General features: G+C 46.1%; 1 protein-coding gene across 5 annotated transcripts in view; it reads right to left on the bottom strand.

The window, feature by feature from the left end:
* The window catches only part of Rfx8 (regulatory factor X8), a 71517-nt gene that overhangs the window by 45377 nt on the left and 13469 nt on the right, over positions 1-12671 (bottom strand). For all 5 annotated transcript variants that reach the window (XM_078028809.1, XM_078028811.1, XM_078028810.1 and 2 more), the window contains 2 exons: positions 11850-11911; positions 10622-10708 (listed from right to left, as the gene is read on the bottom strand). In XM_078028809.1, the coding sequence (XP_077884935.1) occupies positions 10622-10708; positions 11850-11911 (149 nt within the window). The remainder of the gene's footprint in view (positions 1-10621; positions 10709-11849; positions 11912-12671) is intronic.

The following is a 12671-nucleotide window of genomic DNA, read 5'->3' as shown; positions in this document are numbered from 1 at the left end:
CCATGGATATGAAGGGTCAAATGTACAGTATCACAACCAGATATTGACAATGATACAATTCACTAATCTTACGCAGATTTCCAAAGTTTTACTTAAACTCATTTCTCAGTGTGTGTGTGTGTGTGTGTGTGTGTGTGTGTGCATCTCTGTAGGCTCACATATCCACCACCACAGACAAGGTATTGAACCTTTCCATCACTGCAGGGACAGATTTGGTTGGCCCTTTTATAACCACACCCGTGTGTTGCTCCTACCACCCCGCCCCCCGGTCCCTAACTTCTGGCAACCCCTCATGTTCCGCCATTTTAAACACTTTATCATTGCACAAGGTTGTGTCAGTGGAATCCTACGGGATATGACTTCTAGAAATTGGAGGTTTTTTCCTTCAGCAAAATTCCCTGGAGAGTCCCTGAAGTTGCTGTGTATACAAAGTCATCTTCAAAGCTGAATAGTCTTCCATGGTGTGGATATATCTGTTTAACCAGGTACCTGTTGAAGGACATTTGGGCTAATTCCAGTTTGGGGCTATTGTAATAGCCCAAACAGATAAATATGCTATAACGTTCATGTATAGGTTTTTGTGTGGACATTAGTTTTTATTTCTCTGGGATAAAAGCTCAAAAGTGAAATTGCTGCTTGGAATGGAACTTATGTTTAGTTTCATAAGAAACTGCCCAGATGAACCATTTTATATTCCTACCAGCAATTCATCGGTGATCCGGTTTCTCTGCATCCTCACCAAAGTTGGAAAAAGCTGAGGAGGGGGGTGTTGTCACTGTTTCTTATTTTAGTTAGTTTGATAAGTGGGTAGTTACATCTCATTATGGTTTTAATTGGTATTTCCTTAATGACTAAGGATGCTGACCGTCTTTTCCTGTGCTTATTTGCTGTTTATCTGCTTCTGTGAGAGATGCATGTTTATGTCTTCTGCTTATTTTCTAATTGGATCGTTTGTTTTTGTACTGTTGAGTTTAAAGCATTTGCTCTATACTCTAGAAACTAGTTCTTAAAGAAAATGTAGGGAAAAGGTACACTCATATGTTGCTGGTAGGACTGCAAATTGGTGCAACAAATATATGGAAAGCAGAATGGAGAGTCCTCAGAAAACTTGGATTGGAACCACCATTTGACCCAGTTATCCCACTCCTTGGTAGATACCCGGAAGACTTAAAATCAGCATACTACAGCAACACAGCCACATCAATGTTTGCAGCAGCTCAATTCATAATAACTAAGCTATGAAACCAACCTAGATGCCCTTCAACAGATGAATGGATAAAGAAAATGTGGTATATAAACACATTAGAATATTACTCAGCCATAAAGAAGAATGAAATTATGGCAATTGTCGGTAAATGGATGGAACTGGAGAATATCATGCTAAGGGAAATAAGCCAATCCTAAAAACCAAAGGTTGAATGTTATTTTTGATATGTGGCTGCTGACACACAATAAGTGGAATGGGGAGGGAAGAATAGAAGTTCACTGGACTAGTCAAAGGGGAATGAAGGGAAGGGAGGGAGGATGGAAATAGGAGAGACAATAGAATGAATCAGACATCACTTTCCCATGTCCATATATGAATACACAGTGAAAGTCCACATCACATACAACCACAAGAATGCAATCCTAATTAGAATAAGTTCTATTCCCTGTATGTGTAACATATCAAAATACATCCTACTGTCACGGCTATCTAAAAAGAACAAATTTTAAAAATAGATGCCAGTCCTTTGTCAGCTATGTGATTCACAAACGTCTCCTTGTAGCTTGTCTTTCCACCCTCTTCACGTGGGATTTCCCAGATCTAGTGTTTTGGTTTTGATGAAGTTCAACTTAAGTTTTTCTGCTATGGATCAGGTGCTTGATGTCAAATCTAAGAACTTTGAGCCTCACTGTAGGTCCCAGTGATTCCATACTGTTTTTGCTTTGGTTTTTTTGTTGTGTTTTGTTTTTGTTTTGCCGTGCTGGGGATCACACACACGGCCTTGTGCTTGCTAAGCAAGCACTGAGCTCTACCCCCAGCCCTTGTTTTTGTTTTTTGTTTTTTTTTTTAAATAGGGCCTCACCATATTGCCCAAGATGATCCCACTCAAACAATCCTCCTGCCTCAATCTCCCAAGTAGCTGGGACCACAAGTGCAGGCTTTATTCTTGTTTTTAAAATTCAAGCCTCTGATCTATTCTGAGTTGATTTTCATACAACCCATGAAATACAGGTTGAGGTTCGTGTTGTCGCCTGTGGGTATCCAATCTCTCCAGCACCATCTGCTGAAAAACTACCCTCCTTCCACTGAGTGACTCTTGTACCTTTGTCAAAAATCAGCTGAGCATAACACAGTGGGTCTATTTCCAGATTCTCTACTCTGTTCCACTGATCTGAATATCTCTGCTGACACCAATATCACAGAACTTGAATACAGCTGCTACACAGTGGGCCTTAATCTCAGGTACCGTGTTTCCTCCCATTATATTCTTTTTTTAAGATTGTCTGAACTATTTGCCTTTCCATATAGCTTAAGAATAAGCTTTTCTGTGTCTAAGGAAAAACCCCGCTGTGATTTTTTTTTTCTAACAACCTCATTGAGAGATAATTCATATACCATACAATTTACCCACACAAAGAGAGCAATTCAACGTTTTCTTAGTATATTTTCTGGGTTCTACAATTGTGCAGAAAAGAGATAACACGGCAGGCCTGGGACTTCTGTCCTTAGAAAAGCTCTCTGCAAGTCTGGCCCGTGAGCTGGCGTCTGGGAAATTGGCTCTTGGAGTGTTCCCAGCCAACAGTTAGCTGATAAGAGTGGTCCGCTGTGCCTAGAAATTAAATCACATGGTTTGTGCTGAACACCTGCTTTCCTTCTGGGAGTCTGTAATTTGGGCAGGTGCTGGGCAGAAGGTGCTCAGGTCACCAGCTCCTCCATGAGAACCTGGACGGATGCTGGGGCCTCCTGCGCTTCCCTGGGCAGAAGGATCAAGGCCTGTTGTCCTGTTCTCGCTGGGAAGGACAGGGAGGGAGGAGCCCAGCCAGCCTTACCCGGGGTCTCCCCCACACGCCTCTTCCTTTTCCCTTTGGGTTCTGCCTGTGTATCCTACATCACTGTCGTGAACTTTAGTCATGAGGACAACTGTGGCCAAGTCCTAGAGGGTCCTACTGGATCTCCAGAGGTGGAGATGGCCTTGGGGACCTACGACCTTGGGGATCTAGGACACAGTGGTGGCACTGACAAGCTTGCTAGAGGAAGCCTCCACTCATTGAAATAGGGCTATCTCGTTACGTGGGAGAAAGCGATTCCCCCAAATGGGTTAGGTGGGCACGCTTTTAGGATGGCTGTGTCTTCCTGGGGGATCGGTCTTTCTATCCCACGTAATGTTCCCCTTCGTCCCTCTTAACTTTCTTTTCTCTGAAGTCCACTTGATTCGATGTGAAGACAGCCACACCTGCCTTTTTTCTTGGTGGCAGGGGTGGGGGGGTGGGGATGGGATTCAGGTTTGCATGCTGAATATTTTCTCATCCTTTCACTTTTAACAAATTGGAAAATGTGTTCTAGTTAGTTATACATGACAGCAGGATGCATTTGGACACATCATACATAAATGGAGTACTATTTCTCCTTCTTCTGGTTGCGCGTGACGCAGAGTTACACAGGTCATGTCGTCCTGTATGCACAAAGGTCACAATGTCCAATTCACTCTACTCTCATTCCTACCCCCGCATCCTTTCACTTGCCACCTGACTCTTGCATCAAACTTGAAGTGAGTTTCTTGTCCGTTTCTTGCTAGCAGGATTTCACCGCTTTGAGCAACAGGTGGAAATCTCTTTTCCACTTAGCTCCCCTTACCTTCCCTGATTTAAACATCTTTGTTTTTCAGTATCAGATGTTTTTATGACCTTTATTTCAATCATCAAATGTGATTTATAAAATTCATAAGAACAGTCTATTCCCCTTCCTTCCTTCCTTCCTTCCCTCCTTCCTTCCCTCCCTCCCTCCTTCCTTCCCTCCCTCCCTCCTTCCTTCCTCCCTCCCTCTCTCCTTCCCCCACCCCTTCCCTGTACTGAAATTGAAGCCAGAGGCATCCTACCACTGAGCTACATTGCCAGCCCTCTTTCATTTTTTAAGACAGAGCCTTGCTAAATGGCTGGACCAGACTGGCTTTCAAATTTGCAATCCTCCTGCCTCAGCCTCCTGAGTCTCTGGGGTTGCAGGTGTGCGCCACCCCACCAGGCTCCTTCTGCTCTTCTCCGTGTTTCTTCTTTCCCGATGCCCCAAGTGTCCTTCTGTTATCATTTCATTTCTTGCAGAGGACTTCCTTTGGCTCATCTTTAAGGGGTAGTGAGCTAGGGCAAGGTGTATTTGTTTTCCTGCACCTGGGAATGTCTTCCTCTCCCCTTCACTCCTGAAGGGTAACTTGGCCATCCAGATGGGAACTCGTGGTTGAAATACATTCCAGCTCTTGAAAACCCAGTGCCTTTCCTTATGGCCCCTTGGTGGTTTGCACCAGAAACGTGTTGTCATCAGAGCCTCTGCCGTAGGTCCAATCTCTCCGGTGGATTTCAGGGTTTCTTTTGTCTTTAGTTTTCAACAGCTTAATTTTCAGCATCTTTGGGTGTTCTTTCTGCCTCTTGAGTTTGTCTGGTGCCTGCTGGTGCTGCCTGAGGGGGCAGAAGGGCTTCCCAGGCTGGACTGCAGGGCTCCTCTCTGTGGTCCGTGGAGGAGGCCTTCTTCCTACGGGTGCGCTACCTCTGGGTGGGAAGGAGGACCCCGGGCTGAAGGACACAGGCTTCCTGGACCTGGAGGCTCGTGTAGCTGGGTCTCTCTGGACAGATGGGCTTGCATTCCTCGGTGTCTTTGGGGGGAAAGGGATGCCTCACAGTCATGGAGGAAGGAGAGCGATCCTTCCCCTGGCAGTTGATCTTGGCAGGATTCTCCATTAAAACTTACCTCCACCCCACTTTTTGCCTGATAGTTAGAGGAGCTCAAGGAAGAATGAGTCCCTCTGAGCTGACTCTGCTGTCTAGGCTGGGGCTGGGAGACACCGGCTGGGTGTGGGGGCATAGGAGGGGGCAAGGTGCCCTGCCACTGTGCTGGGCGCACAGCTCACTTTACCTGTCAGGGGTTCCCTTCGGCTGCCTCTTACATTAGCTCCAGGATTTAGAGTTTCTTTTAGATGGAGGGGAAGAGAGGAATGGTCTATGGCCATTGGTGTTGTACACCACTGGAGTCTCCATCAATTTTAACTCATCATGTTTTAACTTATTAGGAGCGACCCTACAATTACTAGCATTCCACTCACTAGCAACAAATTATCTAAATATAAATATGGATATTAATATAAATATGTATATATTTTGCTTTCAAGAAGTTAGTTGAAAGATAGTTCCTATCAAAGATGGTACTACCAAAGATTTGTATCAAAGCTTCTGAGATACTGTAGATTCACTTTTTCCTGCTTCTGTCCTCTAATACAACCAACAACCTGGAAATTAGCCAAAAGATGACGATAAAGGAATTCCAGAAGGTGGAATAGAAAGTGGCGGTTCTGGTGAGTTGCCTGGGTTTCCCTTCTAACTCCCACATGCTCCTGGGCTGGGCCCTGGAGAAGGCCACAGCCCAACATGGTCAACAAGCACAGAAACAAACCCCAAGGAGAGCCTTCACTCTCTGGTCCAAGGACTAGGAGAGAGGAGGGGGCCCAGCAGAGGCCTAGAGGGGCCGCCACCCTCCCCCTGCAACCAGGCCATGGGCTGGTGGCGCACTCTGCCCACAGCGGCAGCTTCAAAGTCCTGGTGGGCTGCCCACTGCACATGTACCCATGCCCAGGGCACTGACCCATCTGCGTGGACCACAGTGCAGCCCTGGGCCACTCAAATGCCCAGCACACACTGGAGCACTGGAAGCGCAGGCCCAGCAGGACCTGGGTGTGTCTCCATCCCACAAGGGGCACAAGGAGCCCAGGCCCTCTCACTCCGGCTCTCCCCACTCCCACAGACTGCGACCCATGGATGTGGGTTCAGCCCCTACAGGTGGCGTAGACAGGGACGGCTCAGAAGTTCTAGCAGCACCAGAAGAAAAAAGAGCAGAGAGCACGCGAGAACTCCTAAAACTGAACTGTCATTGGAACCACAGCCCACAAGGAGGCGGCCTTCTACCTACAGGAGAGGTTTCACAGGATCCAGAATGTTCCGTATCACAACCACAACGCCCAAGAGACAACAGAACCCACCCATAACCCCAAGAGCCAGGCAACCCACAAGGGATGACAAAAGACCGTCAACAGATGACAATACCAAGGCAAGTCAGACGCTGGGATGACCTGACAGGAATGTCAAGCAGTCCCAAAAACGTTCCAACAAGTAATTATGAACTCCTCGAAACAAATAAAAAAGTAGATTCAAAAAAAAAAGTCATACACAAGAACCAAGTTGAAATTATCGAACTGAAAAACACAGTAACTGGAATAAAAACTACCTACAAGTACCCTGAGAAAATCATGCAGGTATGATACAATAAGTGCTTCAAAGCCAAGAGTAATATGTTTCTCCATGTGCCCGAGGCTGTTCTGTGCATTTTTTCTTATATTAACTCTTTTAAGAGTTCCACAAACTAAATACTATTATTCTCTTTGTTTAATGGATGAGAAAACTGAGAGAAGTTGAGTGACTTGCCTAAGATCACACAGCTTACTAGTAGAGCTGTCAACTGATATGAACAACTCTTATCCACATGTAGTATTGTCAACTATTGCTGTCTCTTTGGGAGAATTAAAGTGTTTCCATAAAAATCTAATGGGCCATCTCTTCATGCCTTCTGCAAAAGTCTCCTAACTGATCTCCATTTTCTCCCTCATCTCCTTGCCCTCATCTCTCCTCCCACCCTCCTGCTCCTCCACCAAGCTCCACCTTCAGCCTTCCTGTCTCATCTTTCAACTCATCCCTACCTCAGGCCCTTTGCACTTGCTCTTTTCCCTTTATAAAATGTTTTTCTCCAGGTCTTCATTGTCTGGTCCCTTTATTCACATTTCTGCTGAAATGACACAATCTCAGTGAAGCCCTTCAAGTGACGTGCCTTCAACTTTTTGTCTTCAGATCACAGCTTGCTACTGTTTCTTTTTTCTTCTAATTTGTTCTTTTTAGTTACACATGACAGTAGAATGTATTTTGGCAAAATATACATACATTGAGTATAACAGGTTCTATTCAGGATCCCGCTCTCGTGGCTGTACATGATGTGGAGTTCCCCTGCTGGTGTATTCAGACACAATACACTAGGAAAGTTAGGACCCATCGATTCTGCTGTCTTCCCTGTTCTGCCCCCTCAGCCTTCCCTTCGCCTAATCCAGCGGATCTCTATTACTCCCCGCCCAACCTCCCTTGTCTGGGGTCAGCATTTTCTTTCTCCCTGACTGCAATCCAGTGAGGGGAGAGGTCTTGGGTATGTTTCACTGCTTTACCAGAAGTAGCTACAGCAGGCCTGGCTCGTCGTGCGTGGCAACCCAAATATTTGCTGAGTGAATAAATTAAGGAATGGAGGATGAGTTATAGAGTTTCCGTTGCAGGAAAACCACAGAGATGAACTCGCTCGTGGGAGACCTGATTTGTAAGACTTTCTCCCACAGTTCCTCTCATAAAAACACAACAGGCAACATTTTCATATCTGATTCTTAGCAATGTAGCACTCAATATGTTTGTACCTTCTAAAATATACATTTAGCATTTCTTGAAAGGTGGCGTTGGTAAGAAAGTTACCCTTAAATCTTAATGCTTTTAAAGAAAATCCCTTAATTGCCCAAGACACTGGAGTCCATCAGTTATTAACTATTTGTTCAACAGGGAGAACCAGAATAGCCCGGGGCTTATCTCATGGGACAGTCAATGTCACTCTTATCCTTATCTTTGCCCTCTTCCCCCTCATGATGACAATGCCTATTTTTGTTCCCGTCTGAAACCAGAGCAGAGTCCTTGGACACTAAGGACTGCTGGCCAGTGGTTTTCCAGAGTGTGCAGGGCTCCCCGAGCTTCTGCAGTTGACTGGCCGCGGGGTGCGCTGGCAGGCAAGGCTGGTGGGACGTCAGCTCAGCCTCTGGAGTGCATGTCAGCAGAGGGGTGGAGACCTCTGCGCCCAGGGAGTGGGGACAGTAGCTGAAGTAAACCTCTCATCACGACGGCTCCCTTTCCTGACTTCTCAGTTTTTGTCCATGCCACTTTTCCTTGTGTGTGACTAAGGGATGATGAGGAGACATGGGAGGAAGAGCTGGGTATTTGGGGTTGTTGTGTGAGGCCTCTGTGGGGCATAGGAGGCTGAGTCATCGGTGCTCCCTACCATGACACTGACTCAGCCAAGGGCCAGACCCTGAGGACTGTGCTTCTGTGAGGCCCGTTGGCCCTCCTCCTTCTTGGCCACGGTGCTCTTCTGAATGGCTGCAAGAGCCCCAGGCCAGCCCGTCTCCAGGCCCATCTCCCTCTCCTCCTCCATCTCTTCTTCTTAATCTCCAATTTCCAGTTTTCTGGTTTTCAGAAGATACTTCAGTGCCTACCCTAACTGGGGATATGTTTTCATCCCTGCAGCGACAACAAAGCACCTTAGACAGGGTGATTCAAAAACAAAAGAGATTTGTTTCTCCCAGTTCTGGAGGCTGGGCCATCCAAGATGGCGGCACCAGCGGACCCAGTGTCCAGGTGAAGGCTCTCTCTCTGCTTCCTAAGAGGGCTCCTTGTTGCTGCGTCCTCACATGGAGGAAGGCAGAAAGGCAAGAAGGATGAATGCTGTGTCCTCCCATGGCACAGGAGACCAAAGGGCCAGGCACTCAAGGAGACCACTTTGATTAACATCATGGACTTAATCCACGAGGGTGGAGTCCTCACGGCCCAATCACTCTCTTACTCTGGCTGCACTGGGGATTGGTTTAACATGAACTTTAAAGGGACCCAAAGATTCACACCACAGCAGGACAGAAATAGGCAAAGCTCCATGGTTCCTGCCCTGGTAGAGGTTTCGATGATGGCTCCAGAGGAGGTAGCCCTCATCCCCTGGCCTGGCAGCCAGGCCCTCAGAACTCGCCCTCCAGGTTCACCCTCTACTAAACCCCATGGCTGGACAGCAGGAGATTCCGAGTGCTCATCCACCTCCCTTCATCTCTGCTCATCTTCCTCCCTCGGTCTGCACATCCTCGGACCTCCTGTCTCGCTCTCCCACTCCACCTGTCAAAATCCTCATCTGTCCTTCATGGTTCAGCTCAAAGCCCGACTCCCTCACAGGTCCTTCAAGTTCCCTGCCCCAAATCTGTGCTGTCCCTCTCATGGGGACTTTAGTCTCTTTCTGAAATGTCTCATGTGGTGCTTGGTATGACAGACAAGTGTTCCTCTTAGCTCCCCTATTAAGCAGTCAGAGAGAAGGAACCTTGTCTGGTCCTTACAGGAGGTTCCTCATCTCTCCACCAAAGCAGGTGCCCTGCACAGAGGGTGCTTCATAAAAAGGGAGGCAATCCAGTTTTTAATAACTTATTGTCCACACTTGAAAAGTTCTGAGTGAAAGGGGCACCATCAACAATTATGCTGGACTACAAGTGAGACTGGAATTGTCTTAGCTACTTGGACAGCCAGGCATCTATTTATGCTAACTGAAGCCCAATGCACAGTTTAGCAGAAATGCTGGCCGGGTAGATGGACAGTGACCAGGATGGGAAATGTCTGGCTACGTTTGGCATGGATGCAGCCACCATAGGCCTACCCCCATGGCGCACCATCTGAAGCTGGTCAAGTCTGTGGATGAGGAACCCTCTAATAAGTAGGGCCAACAGTAATCTCAGTGCAAGACGACAAGGGTTTAAAGGAAAGAGCAGTGTCCGAAAAGAGTGAATCGGGAGAACTGGGGGGAAAAAAAAAAGCATTAACAGAACTTTGCGACCCAAGGGAGTCAAGGGTGTCTTTGGGATGGCCCTTGGTACAGATTCTGTTTGATATCGTACATTGAAATAAGGAAGTTACGTGGCAGAGGCGATTTGGAGGGAGATTATAAATTTAGTTTTTTGCATATGGAGTGTGAGGTTCCAGTGGGTCATCTAAATGGAAAAGTCCGGTAGAGAGCTAAGAAATAAAGTCCTAGGAGGTGGGAGGGCTCAGGACCAATGCTCATGATCTGGAAGTCATGGACCTGGGGGAACCAATAGATCAAAGATTTAAAAAAATAGTTATCAGGTATCTTAGGGCCAAACAATAGGAAGGTCGACAGTGGTTACCAGAGTAGATCTGCACTCAGTGAGGAGGGGAGAGGTTAAGAGACAAGAGTCACTGGATATTAGATGACACAGAGTCCTCCGGGCTAAAGGAAGGTTCCAGAAAGAGGTAGCCAATTGTGTCAGAAAGGTTCAGAAGAGTAGAGACTCACTCAGGGAAACATGGCTTTGGTAAATGGGACAAGAATCAAAATTTAAAAATCCACAGAGACAGATTTATCTGGCCAATAATGTCGCCAGAGTCTAACAAAGGTGTGCTGACCTAGAGCGTTGACGTGTTTCCATCCTTAAGAAGGACCCGGCGGCACCACAGCCCACAAGCCAGTGAGACGCCACTAAAAACAGGAATGTTCTAACAGGACCCAAGCACCCAAAGGGTAGACACTGACCTGGGACAGCTTTTCTCACCCAGCAGGTATGAATACTGGGCATAGAAGAAAGAAGTTTTCTTGATGTATATTCCATCGTAATGATACCTGAAAAGCAAAAGTTGTCTTTAAAATTATGTCAAACTACTGGACAGGTTTTGTGGAAGACACAGAGCAGGATGGCAAAGAAAGACCTGAAATTCTTTCCTGGCTTCCATCATGGACTCCACTTATTAAGAAAAGCTAACTGGCCCTTCAGCCTAATTAAGATCCATTAGGTGGACAAAGCAGCTTTATTGGGACAGAAACCAACTTAGGTGGACACGCGGCTTTACTGGGACATCAGCCAAGTCCAGGAGCACACAGACTCCATACACAGCAGCCTTGAAATGGGCTTGTGGATCTGATCTTAGGGCGTGGGATGAGTCACGCCTCCTGCTGCCCTGGGGGCCCAGCCTCCTGGCCATCAGCTTTGCGAAGGCCCCCTCCCTTTTCAGAATCCCAGTAAGGGAGCCAGGTCCTCCTCTGCAGCCCAGGTCCCCCTCTGCAGCCCAGGTCCTCCTCTGCAGCCCAGGTCCTGCTCTGCTGAGCCCAACAAGCAGCAGCAGCTTGTCCAGACGCAGAAGAGCAAAACAAAATGTTTTTGAAGATAATTACTGCCCCATGTTAGGTTTGGCAAACCCTTCCACTGTCTTCAATTCCTCCATGGGTGGCAGGCCCTTCCCTAACTTGGCTTCCAACCCTTCCCACTGATTTTCCATCTTGATTTAAAGCAAACAACCAATGGCAATAATCATTGAGTGACATTTGTGATAATGATGCACCAGATAACGCTGGAATTTCCTTTCTTAAAACTATGACCTTGGGCCCTAACCTCCCAAAGAGAATTCAGATATGCTGATTGGGCAAACACTTAGAAATTTTAGTTCAAAAAGTAATTAAAACAGTTCCACTATTCTGTGTGTGCTATTACTTAAATATTTCAATACAGGTATTTACATGTCTAAACATTTAAAGCATTAACACAAATATATATAACTAGTGACCTTTGTATTTTAACAAAATTCCTAAGAAAATAGAGACCAGTATTTAGTTCTGAATAAGCTGAGGCACTAGGACTGAATTTGAATTATGGACACTATTTGGCAAGAGTTGACTGTTCTGTGTTGCACATATTGTCACTTACCTTGTGATTTTTTCCAAGTTCTTGCTTTTAACATTTAAAATCAAACAAAGATTACAAACCCACCTGGCGCTTCCTCTTGTGCCCAGCCTCCGAGTGCCAAGATCAGGGAAAACCAAGCGCACGAGCTAAAAGAAGAAGCCAGATTTAGAGATTCAGTTTAAAAACTGAGAAACGAACTTCCAATTGTGATTCTTATGATGTTTGAATTATATTTCCTCTATTCTGACTATAAGGAAAAAAAAATGTTAATGAAATTTGAAAAAAGTCAGACAAGTTTGAAAAATAAAATATACTTCTCAGCCAGGCACGGTGGCACATGCCTGTAATCCCAGCTGCTCCGGAGGCTGAGACAGGAGGACCATGAGCTCAAAGCCAGCGTCAGCAACGATGAGATGCTAAGCAACTCAGTGAGACCCTGTCTCATATATAATTCAAAATGGGGCTGAGGATGTGGCTCAGTGGTTGAGTGCCCTATGTATATATGTACACTATATATGCACATATATACACACACATACACACACTCACACACACACACATGTATACACACTTCTCAGAAAAAAATTGCCATTTAAATCTTGATGTCAAGGAGGGGCTGTACCTCGGTATATGGCACAGTTTAGCATGTATGAGGCCCTCGGTTCCATCCCCAGCACCAAAAATAAAATAAGGAAACAAACTGCAGTGTCATTCCTTCCAGTCTTCCCCCGCCCCCAGCCTCTCTATGTGTATGTGTTCTATGTGTCTCTGTGTAATGGGCTTCCTACAATCAGCGTGTCCATAGCTTTTCATTCTAGTTTCTTCCCTCTATATGATAGTCATTTCCCCTTGTCACGAAAAATTCTCTGCAAATGGGACTATTTAACAGACACATCACAGTTAGAC

This window comes from Ictidomys tridecemlineatus, chromosome 12 (genome assembly GCF_052094955.1).
Source record: "Ictidomys tridecemlineatus isolate mIctTri1 chromosome 12, mIctTri1.hap1, whole genome shotgun sequence".
NCBI lineage: Eukaryota > Metazoa > Chordata > Mammalia > Rodentia > Sciuridae > Ictidomys > Ictidomys tridecemlineatus.
Note: the sequence above shows the minus strand (reverse complement) of the source record. Positions and strands in the feature narration are given on the sequence as shown.